Source organism: Brachycentrus maculatus, unplaced genomic scaffold (assembly GCF_059751285.1).
Source record: "Brachycentrus maculatus isolate JH-2025_06_01 unplaced genomic scaffold, ASM5975128v1 h1tg000071l, whole genome shotgun sequence".
NCBI lineage: Eukaryota > Metazoa > Arthropoda > Insecta > Trichoptera > Brachycentridae > Brachycentrus > Brachycentrus maculatus.
Window position 1 is genome coordinate 1,220,366 of NW_028280825.1, and position 17,778 is coordinate 1,238,143.

The 17,778-nt window shown below is 33.9% G+C and overlaps 2 protein-coding genes across 5 annotated transcripts in view; one reads left to right on the plus strand and one right to left on the minus strand.

Moving 5' to 3' along the window:
- Window positions 1–7,523, plus strand: part of mlt (tubulin folding cofactor E like protein mlt) — a 64,951-nt gene extending 57,428 nt beyond the window's left edge. Inside the window, exons 6-7 of the mRNA XM_088257159.1 lie at window positions 889–1,020; window positions 4,236–7,523. Of these exons, the coding sequence (XP_088113285.1) occupies window positions 889–1,020; window positions 4,236–4,431 (328 nt within the window). The 3' untranslated portion in view covers window positions 4,432–7,523. The remainder of the gene's footprint in view (window positions 1–888; window positions 1,021–4,235) is intronic.
- A 1,455-nt stretch (window positions 7,524–8,978) lies between these two features.
- Window positions 8,979–17,745, minus strand: Grp170 (hypoxia up-regulated Grp170 co-chaperone protein). 4 transcript variants are annotated; one of them, XM_088257157.1, is made up of 8 exons: window positions 17,611–17,745; window positions 17,122–17,455; window positions 15,615–15,760; window positions 14,214–14,529; window positions 12,806–13,022; window positions 12,070–12,180; window positions 11,491–11,727; window positions 8,979–10,917 (listed from the first exon to the last, which is right to left on the minus strand). In XM_088257157.1, exons 2-8 carry the CDS (start codon window positions 17,442–17,444, stop codon window positions 9,547–9,549), a joined length of 2,721 nt encoding a protein of 906 aa, XP_088113283.1. In that variant the 5' UTR covers window positions 17,445–17,455; window positions 17,611–17,745; the 3' UTR covers window positions 8,979–9,546. The 4 variants fall into 4 exon arrangements, with proteins under 4 accessions (XP_088113283.1, XP_088113280.1, XP_088113284.1 ...); XM_088257154.1 differs by having other exon boundaries at window positions 8,979–10,935; XM_088257158.1 differs by having other exon boundaries at window positions 17,122–17,745.
- Window positions 17,746–17,778: the final 33 nt, after the last annotated feature.

Consider the following 17,778-nt stretch of genomic DNA (forward strand, 5'->3'; position numbering starts at 1 on the left):
CCTGTCATAGGCTGGCTTGAGTGATCACTTTATTCGCGTGTAACATTTACAATTCTACCCATGATTGACGGCCAGGCTACTAATTTCAGTCGTTATATTTATACTTTAATGGAAAACATATTGCGCATTCAAACTATGATTGAAATGAGTAAAAAAACATTGGCAGAAACCTTCATGATATGTACGTAAGATTCTTTTGTTTTTAAATTTCGTGTTTATAAAATGAATAAACAACTCCCCACCCAAGCATCCACCCTTCTTTCTGAACCTAATTCTAGAATTGCGGTCACAATCTCTAAAATGATAAAGCTAAATACATTTAAACTTTGAAAATTTTACTTTTATTTTTATTTTTTTTGTTAATAAAAATAAGACTTGACACTGGCAGAAACATCCTCTCACTGCGTGACTGACAAATAAAATTGAAAAAAATAATAATAAAGAAATTGTGATAATTATTATTTGGAAAAATAAAATAACTTTGTTTTTTTATCCACTCACTTTAAGTGGATGTAAAACCAAAGTTATTTTATTTCTCCAAATAATATATTACAATAAACCACAAAGTTGGTGCATTAAATATTCAAAATGTTACTTATACTTATAACCCTTATCCACACCCAATGGTGCATAGGGCACTGCATCGAATTGATGCAGTGTTATCTTGATCATTACTTACATGAAGGCAAGGTGATCACTCTTGCGCTTGTAATATTAAATAAATATTACAGTGTAAAATCACTAATATTTATTTTCACCCCCCCCCTGGGAATCGAATCCGGGACGTCCAGCATGGCAGCTAAACACGCAGACCATTACACCACGGAGGCGGACAAATTGTACACATTGTAGACATTCAATATGTAGCAATTATTATTTATTTTTCAGATATTCGGAGTTGATTGCCATTCACGGCAAATTAGATCCTCTGGTGAGCGTTGACCTGCGGCCAGAGAAGCGAGTGAAGGTCACCTTCACTATCGGGGACATCAGCGAAGTGCGCACGGTGGACGTTTACAGGTAACCAACTGAACCTCAAACGTGTCTCATCCTTTCTCTTCTATTAAGGTCACAATCCATACTGATAACAATTTGTATATTTCCATAGTAAACCCAGTAAACCTTCCACACGCAAATGTGTTCTGTTGATTTTTTTGCTGTTGCTGTAATGGGAGAAAATATTATGTATCTATCACCGTTTTGAGCTTCATATATCATTATTTTATCGTTCTTTTACTTAACACATTTCGGATGGGTGTCTTTTACGCCTGTGGACCGCTGGCTATGGGATTCGATAATTGTGTACATATAGTTAAGACCTTGGCAAAGAGATTGGTACATAGTATTCATATGAAAACATTGAATATGTCATTCCTTCTTGTTTTACATTGTTTGCAGGAAACGCTTAAAAGCGTTTTTTTACATAGTGTTGGTAGAGAGCGGGAGACGCTTATAAGCGTTCTATTTGCTTCCTTTGGTAGAGCGCAAGAGATGCCACAAAAACCTTATACAGATCGGAATTGAGTTTGCATTTGCTTATGATAAGTACACTGAGGATAAGTATACTGAGGGTGGGGAGGCAGACTGTCTGTATATAATTAGGGCTGGGATTAACGAAAAAATCGCCTGACAACAGTGTGTTTGCATCGGACATTGTGCGACATTGACAGGGTTAAAATTGCCCACTTGCTAAATATGCGCTACATTATCCATTCAATATCGTTATTAGCAGTTATCAAATCACAAATACATAATTATAATTTTGCACTTCTTTGAATAATATGAATTCACTCTAATATTTATTTTATATCACCTGGACTGTGGTTTGGACTGATCACCTTGCCTTCGTGTAATTTATGATCAAAATAACACTCTTGTCCTAGCGTTGCATTTCCCTATATACTTATGGGTGCGGATAAGGGTTATAAAAATAAATATTTTAGTTTTTAATTAAATTAACTTTTGTTTCTCAAGGGACTCTTACCAATTCCCAGTGCCTTGTATGTCACGCATGCTTGTACAAGCACGGGTATGTAACCTAGAGTCCCCTGGCCATTGCTACTGGCATCGTTACTTCAATTCTGTTTCAATTCCAGTCTGTTAGTAAGAAAATCATACTGTTTAAAATCACACATTTGAAAAAACAATTTTAAACATTTTTTTTTTTTTTTTAATTTGCAGAGACCCACCTTGTGTGTCTTGTCGGTGGAGTTCTTTTCGCATACATTTTTTATTGTTTTTATCCTTTTAACCTAATACACACAAAAAAGAGAGAAAATTAAGAATATAAACTATTTTACAATTTTCATAGAATTAACTCTTGTTCATTTACCCATTCCTTTATTTTGCCTTTGTTCCATATTTTATTTTGACCTCTAACATCCATCAGCGACAAATTAAAAATGTTCGGAACGATATATTGCAGTGTTCGACTCCCATATTTATTGTTAATTGTTGGGACTATCAAACCTTTGTTGTGTGTAAATTGTAAATCATGGTTGTCTACTAAAAGATTTCGATATTTTTGTCTCATAAGGATGTGTGTAAAAGTTGATGATGTGGAATTTGTGGAATGTGGGATTAGTGGTATGTGTGGATTTCTCATAGTCATCCCCTATTTCACTTCTTCGTTATTTTCCTTGAGTTCCTTCACTACTTACCTCATCTGCAACCCGTCTAATAAATTCCACTCCAGTTCGTGAGAATCTAGAGCGCAGGACTGACCACCTTGCTCCCATGTATTAGACGATTAAAAAAAAAACTGTCTTAATATTTACAACTTTAATCCATATTCGAGTATAGAGAACATACTTTAATCTTAAAGGCTAACTCCCATATTAATCTCTTGTTGATTTTAATAGATCAAATTCATTATAATCTTAACCAGTATCATTTCTATAAATTCAATGTATAATATTTGGTTTTGGTATACAGTGAATAAAGAAGCCAATCTCTTAAACCGTCTAGCTACAAACATACAGGTAAAAATATCCACAAATATTTCAAATCAATAAATTTTAACATATGCGTGTGACGACTTTACAAACTAATTCGGCTCATGTAACACTGCTTAAATTAAGAAAGTCCAGCAGCTTTTTTGCCATCAAAACTCTTTCTTTAGTACTTCAAATTTTCCATTTTGGCTAGTTGATACCTTTAACCATCATATTTTGTATATTTCAAGGTTTTAATGTCCTGTTTTTGTGTTTGGTTTTAATGTAAGGGGATTCAGAATTAAGAATAGCTGTTTGAGATTTGAGAAAAAAAATCCAACTCTATTTAGTAGCACTAATTGTAGAAAGTTCATCCTTTTCCGTTTGTTTTTAGAATTCTTGTTAGCACAATGATTTGTTATTCTTTCTAGTAAATGTCGAGTTTATAACTATCATTCATTATTATGTTTAAAAAAAATCTATTTGAATTGAATGATACATGTAGTGATGTGTATCAATGTTGCCTTAAAATCTCTTGTTTGCTAATTATATTTTCATATAGAAACACCAGATAAACAATAAATTTAATTTTTTATTAATTGATCCGGCCGTCACTTTGTGGTTAAAATCTATCCATTTTTAATTTAAGTTTTATGTAGTAAATACCACTATAAATAGTGGTATTAACATAGCAAGACTTAAATTAAAAATAAATATTATATCACAAGCTGTACCTAACCTTGCGTTGTTGTGGCTCAGTCCGTTTAAATAGAGAAAAGAAGATAGAAAGCACACATTCCTAATATGTTTCACTTCACAATACTATGTGAAAGCAATGAAAATATTTTTAAAAATCTACGAAACAACAATTGAAGACATTAAAAATGCCTGTGAATAAGTTACTGCAAGCTGTCAAGGAGCACGCCATCCATCATGAGCAATGTTTAGTAATGTATATGTTGCCATTATGTTGTATAGATGGCACTGAAACTGCAGTAAAAAAAGTATTTTTTTACCTGTCACAGGTGCATAACAACCGCACATATTTGAATGTAATATTGTGTTAAAAAAAATTAAAGCAATCAGTGAATTACTTTAGGAGATTTAAGATTTTGATGAAATGAACATGTACATTGTTATTTGTATAGATGCACTAAAATATAATGTGTCATAATTGACATCTGTCATATCACAAACTTAAATCAGAGTTGAGGTGTCTTTCAAATGTTCAAATCTAGTATTTGTATGCAAAGATTCTAACTTACTGAAAAAATATACAAAGTGAATTTCGATATTTTTCAGGACTGTGCTAGACTTGAAGCAGAAGCTGGAGCGTCTCGCCGGCATCCCCGCTAACAAGATGAGACTATTCTACGTGGACCAGTACCTCCGCGACCACCAGGGACCCGAGGAGATGAAGTTCCCCTCCAAGCAGCTCTACTCCTACAACATCCGATCCGGTGACGAGATCATCGTAGACTCTAAGCAGAAACACTAAACCTACAATTCTACTTCTTTCCCCATTCTTCCATTTCATTTTGATAATATGGTGTAGATTAGGGAAAAAATACAGTATTATTCTGTTGCTACTTAACAAAATTTCAAAAATTTTAACTGACTAATTGTGCAGGATTTTTTATAACACTACATTTTAATTTACCACATCATTATTGATATTTGGAGATAAGTTGAGTGCTGTATTTCGAAAACGTTACAGGTCACAAATTTATCACGTCGGGATACTTTTAAAATGAGGAACAATCATCATCAATTAATCTATAAAAGAGCATAAATATTTTTTTCATTATTTTTGATGATTTTACAGGAAAGATATATTCTCTATTGTAAAATTGTGTTTTCAATTGATGTTTTACTTGGTAAATACTACTATTTCTTAAAATCTATCGTCCATTATGCATTCCGCATCGTTTTCAAACACCGTAAAACCAAGTAAACTTACCAAGTAAAACTTACAATGGATAGATATTACAACAAAGTGACTGCCGAATCGATTAATGAAAGTAAAATTGTGTTCATCATTACAACTATAACGAGGAAGTTAATCGTTTTATTTGTGTAGGGTATATCAAAGTTTTCAAAATAAAAAATAACATTGGCATATTTAATGCCTTTTTTCAAGGATTTTTTGAAGTTGGAAGTTAGTAAAGAGGCTGAATGTGGATAAATCAATCCATGCAATTTTGACATAAGCTCAATCCACAGCAGACACAGTGGAGCTTGGCACGTTCGCGGCTATTTACAACCACAACGTCTTCATTAGAGAAGTTGGAGTTATGCAGAATGTACCCTGTATAATGTTTTCAAAATACATACAGCATTCAGTTACGCTTTTATAAAATATTCAGGTCTCGATTTTTGAATGATTAAGAAAATTCTGCACTCTTAAGACTGACCGAAGCATTTCGTTATAACGTAACACGATACGATACGAGCATTCAGGCAGTCAGTACAGCGAGCCGAGCGCTTCATCCATAGTTTCAGATGCTTGCTGATGCTCGCCGCGAGCGATGTTACGACGAAATGCTCCGGTCAGTCTCCACCCTAAAATGTGTATAATATGTCAAACCATTAATCCTCAAAAATTTTTTGATTGAATGATGGTTTCAACCTGTTTTTTCCGCAATCTACATCTTTTACAACGGACAAGTTTTTCTTGAACCATAAATTTGACACAGTTTGATTGAGCGTTGATCGTTCGTACAACAATGTTGTATATTTTTTTTTCTTACCGATTTCAAATGCAACTTGTGCCGTATTAAAATCAATAGTAATTATATTTCCCAAATACTATACAAAGGTATTTTAAATAATACCAGCATATTTTTTTGTGATACTTGTAACATTAACACTAGTTATAGAGCATATTTAACACTTTTCATAACCAGTGATATTAAATCTGATAAGAACACATTAACATTTCATCAAAAACAAATTATTATCAGGGGCATTGCAATGTATTCATTTCATATTTCGAAAAAGGAAGGGTGCACGGCTATTTTTCAATCTTTTGATCGATTGTTAAGAAATTGCTTTTATTTTTTTTCAGTTAAGGGTAAAATATTTATTTTAAACAAAAGATATACACATTTGAAAAATAATGAAATTTTAGATTTTTATATTATGTTTGATGGCGAGAAAAAAATGCCTTAAATATCCCTTTTTTCAAAATATTTAAATACCAATCGAATAAATTGTATTTTAATGACATATTTTAAATTGTATTTGTTGGCAATCCACAGATTATAAGGTCGATAATTATTCTTTCAAAGCTGTGCATTAGTTGCAGTTATTTTACATCAAACGAGTCTAATATTTTTGTAATTCATATTCAATAATGAAAATTTACAAAAATTCATAAATGTTTTCAAATTTTACCATTTTTGCTTTGCTGCTTGGGCATCCTTACTATAAAATCTCTACTTATGAATGATATACATAAGTTTAAAATTAGGCAAAAAAATATATGAATTTTTTTTCATTACCATGAACTAAATTTTATTAACATATTGCTGTTTTAAACCTAGTTCATATTTTTATGAAGTATTTAAAAAAAGGTAATTCTGAATTGCAATGCCCCATAATTACGAGAAAAAACAAAATAATTTTTATAGTACCTACGTATTATTTATTTTTGTTGAAATTAAAATTTTATTTTTAAAACAAGGTAAAAACCAAGAATATTAAATTTAAAAAAAAAATTACCATTGAGTCAATAGCGTACTTTTTGTAAGTTAAGTTTGGGTGTTAAATTTGTTTTTAATATTACTTTTAATTGATTTATTTTATTCTCGATAATTATATTGCATCTTGCCATGAAAATATAAGGTTTTTCAAAGCCTTATAAAATTAAAATAAAGATAATTAGTGACTTTCTGATAAACAGATCATATGTAATAAGACTTCCGAAGTTTGATCCAATTTTTAATAAGTCGTAAGTAAATTTTCAAGATGCGTTTTACAACATCCTCTCTGGTAATATATATACAATAATTAGAAGAAGAAAAAAATAGGAAATTACTTAACCCCATAAATATAAGGAAAAAAAAACTAACTCCCTAAAGTTAAGTCATCCAATTTTATGAGTGTAAAGGAACATTAAAATTATGATGAGATTCAACTGCATCACTTGAGACTGTCATTAACTATTTGTCTATTTTTTTTTGTAAAATATTAACCAAACATTATCTACAATGTATCCCTGCTTTACTAATTCATCATTTATTTAGTTTTATGTAAATTTTATTTAAAATCTTCGATAATTTAATAAAAATTCTCTAAAGAATTGTAATTTCTTGACAAACTAAATGAGATATTGATTTATTGTTATTTATGCTTCATGTAACCTGCTTAGTTACTTTATGACTATGTTGTGTTAACTGCCTTTGGCCAAGATGTTAGTCCTAGCTTTATCATTTGTGATGCATTCTCTAGAGGTATAATGTAAATCAATGAGTGATTAGAATAATGGATTCACAAATCCTGTGATTGTATGTTTAGGATGAAGCAAATTCAGAAATGGTGACAATGCACAAAGTGATTATATAACTTAAATAAACTATATCTAATGTCTATTTGTTATTTTATTGAATTTAACCACGTAACAGATGAATTTTGACGTGAAAATTTGTCAGTGCGGGAAATTCTCAGCAACAAGTTGAAACAAGACTTTTGACATCTCAACATATATCTACATATATCATCTGGGTATTCACAAGGCTTAAGTCCTGTCATAGACTGGTTAAGTGATCATGTATAATTCACCATGTTGTCTGCGTCCGTAGTGTAATGGTCAGCACGCTCGACTACCGTACTGGAGACCTGGGTTCGATTCCCAGGGATGGGGGTCAAATAAATTGTAATTTTTCACTAATATTTATTTAATTTTACCCTGGACTGGTATCTGAAGCGGAGAGCTGATCACATTTCCTTCGTGTTAACGATTAACAAAACATTGCGTTTATATGATGCAGTGCCCTATGTACCATCGGGTGTGGATAAAGGTTCGAAGAACATTCACCGTTCTACCCATGATTGACAACCACATTACTCAAAATTTGGAAGTCATAGATATGATCAATCTCACGACGTTCCATGATTGAGTTCACAACACCCGTCTTTGATTGGATTTAGAAGGCTGTTATATAGGAGAGACCCTTTTATTTGTATGCAAGATCCGAACCCGGATTATTTTACATACTGGAAAATGCCTGAAAACCTGATTTTCAATTTTAATGCAGCTTATACTTTGACCAGTTATTTTATTCACAACATTTTGAGTATGTCCAAAAACGAGTTTTTACATTTTTAACATCTCAACAAATATATTCTTCTTCATCTTTGACATAAACATTGTCTGAAATGTATTAACACATTTCAGACGGGTATTATTTACGCCTGCGAACCTCTGGCGATGGGATTTGATAATTATTTACAAATAATTAAGACCTTAACTAAAAAAGAATGGTAAATAATATTCATATAAAAACATGGGATTATTCCTTCTTTTCTGACTTTAAATTGAGGTCGACGAACAATGTAAAAATAATACCCTTCCCGTCCTTAAGCATCAATCGACCAAACGGGTAGAAATACCTTTCCCGTCCGAAGTGTGTTAATACCTAGGAAAGCAATGATAATTTTCCATTATAAAAAATTTAAAATTCATTTATTTTGCCTGAAATTGGAAATAAAATAGGAGCAGAGCAAAAAATATTATAAAAAGAAAAAGTTTGGATTATGTGAAAAAAGTTCAAAGCATCGCTGTGCATACATTTGTTTATGGAAAACAGGTGAATTTTTTTGCCTTCAAATTCACAAATTAAATTTTAAAACATTTAACTTCTTGAAAATTAATTTCCAAATTTATTATTTAGTTATCTTCAATCTATATTTGAAGACAAGAAGATAATGATGATATTTTACAAAACCACGTAATCTATAAATGAAGCCATGAGTTTCAGATAATCAGTTTGGTCATTTATGAAAGCAATAAAGTTTGAGATAAAATATTTAAGAAAAAAAAGATTCCTTTCCTTAAAACATTTATTCCATTTTTGTACAAAGTAACTCAAACACACGTCCATCATTTTCTATAATTATATAATAATTCATATCATTAAATAATAAATTTGCCTTTCAACAGCCCATATTACACGAGTGAAATTAATTATAATAACACATTCATAGTTCTGAGATACCTCCTTACAAGTTTTAATAAATAACAGGTGATTATTAAACAGTACCAAACGATAATTTTGCAACGAGAACTTTAAAAGAAAAGATTTTGAATCACCGGAAAGTCTCGGATAAAAAATACTCAAAATACCGCACACTCGAGAGCACACAAGTCACAAAGATATTTCTAATTGATCACATTGCTTAGTAATTTTCATCACGGATGTTACGCGAATGAAAGTAATAAGTGAAAATTGTGTTATAAAGTATGAACGCATAAGTGCCTCACATAATGAATAATGTTTAAATATCACGCACCAATGTTCGTATTAATAAATAAAATCTGCGGAATACTCAAATAGTTGGCAGCTTACAGGTAGGAATGAACAAGTTATTTATCTAGTATGCAGTGGTATGATTATAACTCGGTATGTTCATCTCCACTGGACGTATTGGTCCCTTCACCCTCTTCCGATACCGGCTTCTCGTCCGATCCGGCCTCCCCGGATCCTGTCGGGGGTTCGGCGACCACATCCCCTTCTGCGTCAGTCTCATTCAGTTTTATCTCCTCTTTCGGCGGAGCAGTTTTCTTGGGTTTCCATATCTTCATCTTATTGAGAAGATAATTTACTTCCCTGTCTAGCTCTGCCATCTTTTCGGTGATCAGCCTGACGGTGAGAACTACTTCTTCGTGCTTTTTCAGTTTGTCCTGAGCTGCGACCATTTCGTTCATCCAGTTTTCTGTTCCCTCGATGGTCTTGCTGAGAACTCCCAATTCTACTTCTGTGAATATATCCTTTTCCGGATTGACTTCTTTAGTTAACTTCTTAGAATTTTCCAAAAAGGTTTTAGAGGCATTTAGCAACGATTTAAGTCCACCTAACACCTCGGGTCTCTCCTTGTGCTCCCAGTGTCGGCTGAATAGACCATTGGTCAATTTTTTTAGATTTGCGAGCTTATCTTCGTACTGTTCAGCTTCTGCGTCGGAACCATCGTCGTACAGCCACTCGGACGCCTCAACGCACGCTGCGAGTATTTTTTGTACCTCTTCAGAAGTACTGCAAGAAGTATACTCTTTAGTCTCCAGTTTGGATTGTGCGTCTATGACGAAGGATTCCAAGCTATTGAGGGCAGTTTCGCGACGTGTGCGGGCGAGATCATCATTATTCAGCGATGTGAGTTTGTCGACAGAGGCCTTGAATTGTTCCTCATTCATGGTCGCCACAGAGAGGACAATTTCTGACATATCGATAGTTTCCTTGAGAATCATGATTTTGGGTTTAAGAGACTTGGCTTCCGCGGAATCCGTGGCATTTTTGTCTCCGGTTTTAGTGTTATTAGCTTCTACGGGTTTCTCTTCTTGCTCTTCGGGCGCTTGTTCTTCTACTTTAGCTTCCGGTTTAGAATCAGATCCAAATAATTTACTGATTGTATTTCCTAGTTTAGCGAAGGAGCTCTCCGTGTCTTCTTGTTCCTCGGGAGAGAGAGTTTTCTCAGCGACTAACTCCACATTGACCAGTTTGAGTAAACCGGAATCGTCCATTGCGAAATGAGCCTTGATTCCCTTGGAATCTATATTCGGCCCCTCGTTCTTGGTCAAGGCCTCTGCGACTCCCTTCAGGTCCACCTTGGACAGATTGAGCGAGCCCAAATTTCTCACTTCGTCCAACGTGAGATGGTCCAGTTCGGCATAGTTCACGAAGAAACTAAAATCGGACACATGCTTGTTGAAAGTGATGACCTTCTTTTGAGGATAGGGATTCATCAAACCAAACAGCGTCCTCTTTACCTGAAAGGAGAATTTTTTCTTTACTTTTTAATCAAAACAGAATAAAACGTGCACATACACAAAAACAAATACATACTTTAATTTGATAAGTTATAATCGTGAATAGATAGAATCAAATCAGTAAATATAAATTACACCTTTAACCTTTTCAGGAGTGTGGACGTAAATGAACATCGGTGCGAATTTTCCTCAAAGGATTATCAGTTGGTATGATGTAACGTGTATAGCAATGACATCGGTGGATATTTGTATGTAATTTTATCATAAAATAAAACCTAGAGATGGTGTTTTATTTTATTTTTATCTTCCATAATAAATAGATTTTGTGAAAAAAATAATTTTCCTTAAAAAAAACCCACTCCCCATAGAAAGTCGGACATCAATTATTGTACTCCCAGAAAGGTTGAAAGTTACTTTTAGCATATCAATACATTTTCTCTGTAAATAATAGAGCGCTAATTTTTAAAACAAAATCGTTTCAAGGCACCTAGTTAGTATAATTTTTTTTTCTAAGGTATTATTCCTAAGATCTGAAATAAAAATTATAGCGGTACAAAGTGATGCGTAACTCACATGTCGCACTTGCCCCTCGTGGTCCCTCTCGAAGATGACCTGTATGGGGAAGAGCACGGCGTCCTTGATGTTGAACTTCTTGACCTTGAAGCCGATGGAGAGGTCGGCGGCACGGTACACGGCGCCGAGCGCGGCTGCCTCGTCCGTGTTGATGCTCTTGCCGAGGTCGGAGCCCACGGCCTTCTGCAGCAGCTCCTGCACCTTAGGAACGCGCGTCGCCGCTCCCACCAGTATCACCTGACATTCAATATGGATATTTTATTTATTGTTTCGGCATTAACTTTGTGGTAAGACATGTTACAACGATTAAAAAAACACTTGTTTTAGTAGTCTAATAAAACTCAAGTGGTACAAAACAAGTGTTTTCTTTAATCATTCAATATAGACATTCTAAACTGTGCCTGGTTTCCATAATAATACAGATTTAAAAAGAAAACTTTAATTGTTATTTTCTTTTGTGAATATTAAAAAAATATGTTAAGATCATACTCTCAATAACAGATCTCATTCAGCATTCAGCATTAGCGATTGTCGAAAATCGCACTGCAGGCGAGGTCATAAATAATAAGGATATATTACCTGAGTTAACACATCCATAGGGAGTCCTGCGCTCTTCAGGGCGGCGTGCAGCGGAGCAGGAGCTCTTTCCATTAAATCGCTGCACATTTCTTCAAATTCCTCCCGGGTCACCTGGAAATCACGTTAATCTATTTAGTAAATTTGGTCCGTTTTTAATTAATGTTTTACTTAATAAATACCACTATTTCTTAAAATCTACTGTGACACGTGTTTCGATGTATTCCGCATCATTTTCAAACACCGTATACGGTGTTTGAAAATTATGCGGAATGCATCGAAACACGTGTCACAGTAGATTTTAAGAAATAGTGGTATTTACTGAGTAAAACATTGATCAAAAATGGATAGATTTTACCACAAAGTGACTGCTGAATCAATTAATGAAATTTAGTCCGTGCCTGAAGGATCGTCTTGAGTTAGTTAGATATGATAAAAGTTGAATTGAAAAAAAAAAATCAAGAATAAAGCAAGGCCTTGTTTTTTTTTTATTCTTGTCTGCAGGTAAGGATAGGGAAAGTAAATGTGAAAAATACACCACAAACACTCGGACCAATGGAAAATAAATCTTTGGCGGGAATCAAACCTGCGACACCAGTTTCACTGTTGACCTTCCACTCAACTACACCAAGGCGCCTGTAAAGCCTCTTTTTTTATCAATGAGAATTCTCGATTCCTATTTTAAATAAATTATTTCTTACAATCGCCTTTCGAGAATGTAATTTATTAAAATAAATACCTGAATTCTGAAGTCGTGTTCATCAATCAGTCCCTCCACTTGAGCGTAGTGATCGGCATTCGCGGACAGAACGATCTTCACCCGATTGGCTTCCTTCAGCAGCTTGGCCATGGCCCTGGGGTTTTCGCGAACATCGTTTGGCGTCTTCTTGAGAGCGTTGAACTTAGCGGCCAGGTGGTCTCGTAAACGGAGTGATAATTCTAAACCACCCAGTACTCTAAAATAATAAACATATGGCTTGAGATAAACTAATACAGAAAATAAAGTTCACAGGGTTACAGAAATCAGACACCATTGAAAATTCTCAATTAAAAAAGAAGATTTTTTTCTTCATTTATTTAATAATTCATAAAGTTACAAAAAGGGACTTACGCTAAACAAATCAAATGCCAGTCCATTAAGCTGGTGATAAATTTTAAACATTGTATCAAATGAACACCTAAATCCAGCTGATGACTGGTCATAATTCCTATAAATGCTTGGACTTTTATATACTCTTCTCTAAAAATTATCTCTTAGGATATCTATAATATCTTCTTGATATTGTTATGATGTTGGGGGATAAGAAAGGTAGCATAGTGTTTGTTAGTGCGGGAATAAACTAACTTTGCATACAAATAAAAGAGTCTCTTCTTAATAAAACCTTCCCTCAATCCAACATAGAAAGCTTTTGTGAACTCATATGTACTGTGTCACGAGATTGATCAATATATCTAGGAGCTCCAAAAATTTGAGTAGTGTGGTTGTCAATCATGGGTGGAATTGGTGAATGTTGCATGTATGTAAAGTAATCATTTAACCAGCCTATGACAGGTCATATGCTCTGTAAATACCCAGACTTCCATAATCTTCATTGTGTATATATTGAAAGCTGTCCCACCGCTTGCCCAGATCTGATATAGAAGCATCTAGGCTTTCTAACAGATCTGCTCTAGCAAAACAATTTTTTTTTTGAACTAAGTTGCGAAATTTATTGAAAATGTCAAACAATATAAAATTTTATTCATCGTGTATGTTGAAACCTTGTTCTTGAATCACTAGAACTTCACTAGAGACATCTATTAGTGAGATGTAAAGAAGCTCCTTACTAAGCAGAAACTCTTATATTAGTATGTGAGGTCCGAATCCTGGATTATAATCACACACATGAGAAACGCCAGAAAATACCATTTTCATTTTTATTATTTAAGCTTATAATTTGACCAGATAATTTATTTACAACATTTTGAGTGTGTCCAAATACTTGTTCACAAAATCTGGATTATTTGGAGATAATCCAGATTTTGTGAACAAGTATTTGGACACACTCAAAATGTTGTAAAAGATCCTTTTTTGTGCTGTCAAAAAATGTAGTAAACTAAATGTATTACCGGACTTAAGTGGAATGGGAATAATGATTGAACCTCACCTGTCAAAGCCGATGCCTAAAACCTGCAGCTGCGGGAAGGACTCCACGAAGCCCCTCTCCTTGGTCTTGACTACCTTATACTCCACGATGGAGACCTTGGTACTGTGCGCGCCCATGTCGTAGAAGGCCACGTACTGGGCGGACTCGTTGATCTCCTTGCTGCGGAAGATGCCGTAGTTGAGGGCCACGGCCGTGTGGTCGTTGATGAGCTGCAGGACCTTCAGGTCCGCCAGCTTGGCGGCCTCCATCATGGCCGAGCGCTCCGCGTGGTTGAAGAAACCGGGCACGGTGATGACGCACTCCTTGATTATCTGCCCTGTGTTCGGTCAGTACAAATTTGTATCAAATTTAAATCTATTAGATAATGTTACTCTTTATATACACGACAAGCAACTGACAGACAGATGTGCATCACATGTGAATGCCTAATGGGGATTCTGCATATCTAATGCTGCACAACTCAAGAAAATATCAATCTTCTTGAGAGCATTTTATCACGGGCCTAGGAGATATCGCTCACTCCTTTCAAGAACGTCATAAATAAAAAATTGTCAATTTTCAGTTGTGCGTGTTTTCGGAATGCCCAGAAAATGTACTTTATTCCAGCAAAAGAGGCATATTTTTAACTCAATATTTACCCGCTACAGGGCAGAAAGTGTTGTTTTTGCATTTTGAAGAAAAGGTATTGTTTAATTTTTTTTTTTAATATACTTAATATTTTTCAAATGGAGAAAAAACCTTCAGGTTTTACCTAAAAAGATCTCTCGCACAGTAAAAAGTTCAGTAAGTGGCTTGATATTTATTTTGAAAACATTGTATTATACATATTTTTAAACTTTAAAAACGTTCTCCTGAAAAATCAGGTTTTTTGATTTATGACGTTCTTGAAAGGAGCGAGCGAGATGTTCATTACATGTGAATGCCTGATGGCGACTCTGCATATCTAATGCCGCACAACTAAAGAAAACATCAATCTTCTTGAGATCATTTTATGACGGGACTAGGAGATATAGTAGTGCGGTGCTTGTCATGTGTATGGGCCCTAACTACATTAAGTTATTGAAAACTCAACATTATTTGAGATTTTTTTTTACATTTGGCACTTCGGTAATTAACGGTTGGAGTTATGGAATTAATAATAATTTACCTCAGGCTTTTATGTTTGGTCATACAGAGATATTTTATCTCTGGATAAGCCATATTTAAAGCTGAAAATTAGTAATATTTCATCACAGTGAGAAATTGAGGTTTGAATCATGGATAATACCCTAGTACATATTGTGTGCCAACTCGGACTGCAAGGTATAATAGAACTAATATTTTATATAAGATTTATTTATAATAATAATTTATTTAAAAAAAAAATTTATAAGACATTTAAAAAAAAAAAATAATAAATACCTGTGCTGGATTCTGCAAACTCTCTGGCCTTGTTAAGAAGTTGGGCGACCAGTTCTTCCGGAGTAAAGCTTGTTTTCTCATCATGCTTGAAGATTGGAGTTCCTCTGTCCGGATCAGCACTTATTTCGTAATAAGGAAACAGTTTCCTAAAAACAATGGGGAAAAACTAATATTATGTATGCATACAAAATACTACTGTGATGTGTAATTTTACTGGCATAATTTATACTAAGTACTTTTTTTTAACAAGATAAATATATCGTTCACTCCTTTCAAGAACGTCATAAATCTAAAATCGTCAATTTTCAGTTGTGCATGTTTTCGGAATGGCTAGAAAATGTTCTTTATCACAGCAAAAGTGTCATATTTTTAACTTAAAATTTACCCGCTACAAAGCAGAAAGTGTTGTTTTTGCATTTTGAAGAAAAGGTACTGTTTAATTATTTTTTTAAATATACTACATATTTTTCAAATGAAGAAAAAACATTCAGGTTTTACCTAAAAAGATCTGTTGCACAGTAAAAATTTCAATAAGTAGCTTGATACTTATTTTTAATACATTTTATTATATATTATATTTGATATATGACGTTGTTGAAAGGAGTGATATGTAAAATATATTATGCAAATTAAATATAAACAAGTCATTTTCAGTAGAATGTTTATTTTATTCCTATTTAGTATGTGTTAATATGCCCTTGTTTAATGCTGTATCATTTAGAACCATATCATCTTAAAACGTATCCTAAACGCAAAACGAGGTCTTACTGTACTTTAAATATGAATTTCTAGGTCGGTCACTTCTTTCTCTGAGATACAGATATACGAAAATGTAGGAATTGATCTGCTCTGTCGGTCGCAATCACAATTATCAATATTATTACAGTATTTTTGGAAATATATCTATAAAGTTGTGGCTTAAACTCATAAAATGTTTTTCATTAACAAATCTCAACATTAAAAAATTAAACATTTTATATTGTTGCAGTGATTACTTATATTAATATTTATCACAATTATTTTAAAAAAATGCATCAGGATAATTTCCTTGCATTTAGAAAGTTCTAGAATTAATTTTGAAAACTTTATAATAAATTGTATTTTGTCATTCTAAATAACATATTTAAACTTAATACTACCATTGACATTGTGTTTTAAATTTATTTTAACTGCTGCCATCAATTTAAAGAAATTTATCAAAAATTTGTGTCTTCACTATAAATTTGATTTTTCGTCTCAAAATGATTATCTACAACTAGTTTTAATCAAACAATTAGACAAAACATAGGATGCAGGCGTCATAAAGAACAAACTTAGATGTGACCCGTAATGATAAAAATAAAATGAAATAAAAAAGTCAAAATGTTCATAGATTTTACTAATATTATTATCAAAAAGGCAAGAGAATAAGTAGGTGATATCATACAAAAGAAAGTGCACGGAAATTGTTGTACATACTATGGCATATTATGAGTGAAAAATATTACACAAAAATACTTTTACTCACATGTATCTTTGTACCAAAGGATGGTCGATGGTTTTCCCCAGAAGGTCGAGCAAATACGCATAACTGTTCTTAGGGAATCTCACGCCGATGGTGAAGGCGTCTTCACCAAACGTCCTCTCGCCGTCTCTAAACGCCACAACCGCCGGCGTCTTCCTCTTGGATTCTTTATTCAGAGCCATCTCCATCGGCACTCCGGGTGACACGACTCCAACTTTCATCCATTCGGACCCGAAATCGATGGACATGACAGCTGCCGGCCTCACGGCGGGGAACGCGACGCAGCACATAAATATTAAAATCCAAAACCTCCCGGACACACTCATGATTAGGCCGTCTGAAAATTAGTAAAACCGTAAATTAAAAAGCCGTATCGACTCTATACAAACGCGTCAAAAGATCGCCGATTTTTTTCTCTATGCGTCAAACGTCAAATTTTCTGCCGCGTTTTGTTGTAAAATATAGAAATAAGTCACTGGTAAAATCACTCACAGTCGGTCGCTGTTTTTCAAAATATGGTCTCGTATTAAAAAATAATACGATATGATAGGTTTTTAATACAATTTCATCACTTTTTGACGGGCCGAAACCACGTCAGGCACATGAGGAGACAGCTGGAGAATTCCTAAAGGTATGCCTGGTGTGGCGCATGGCGATTGG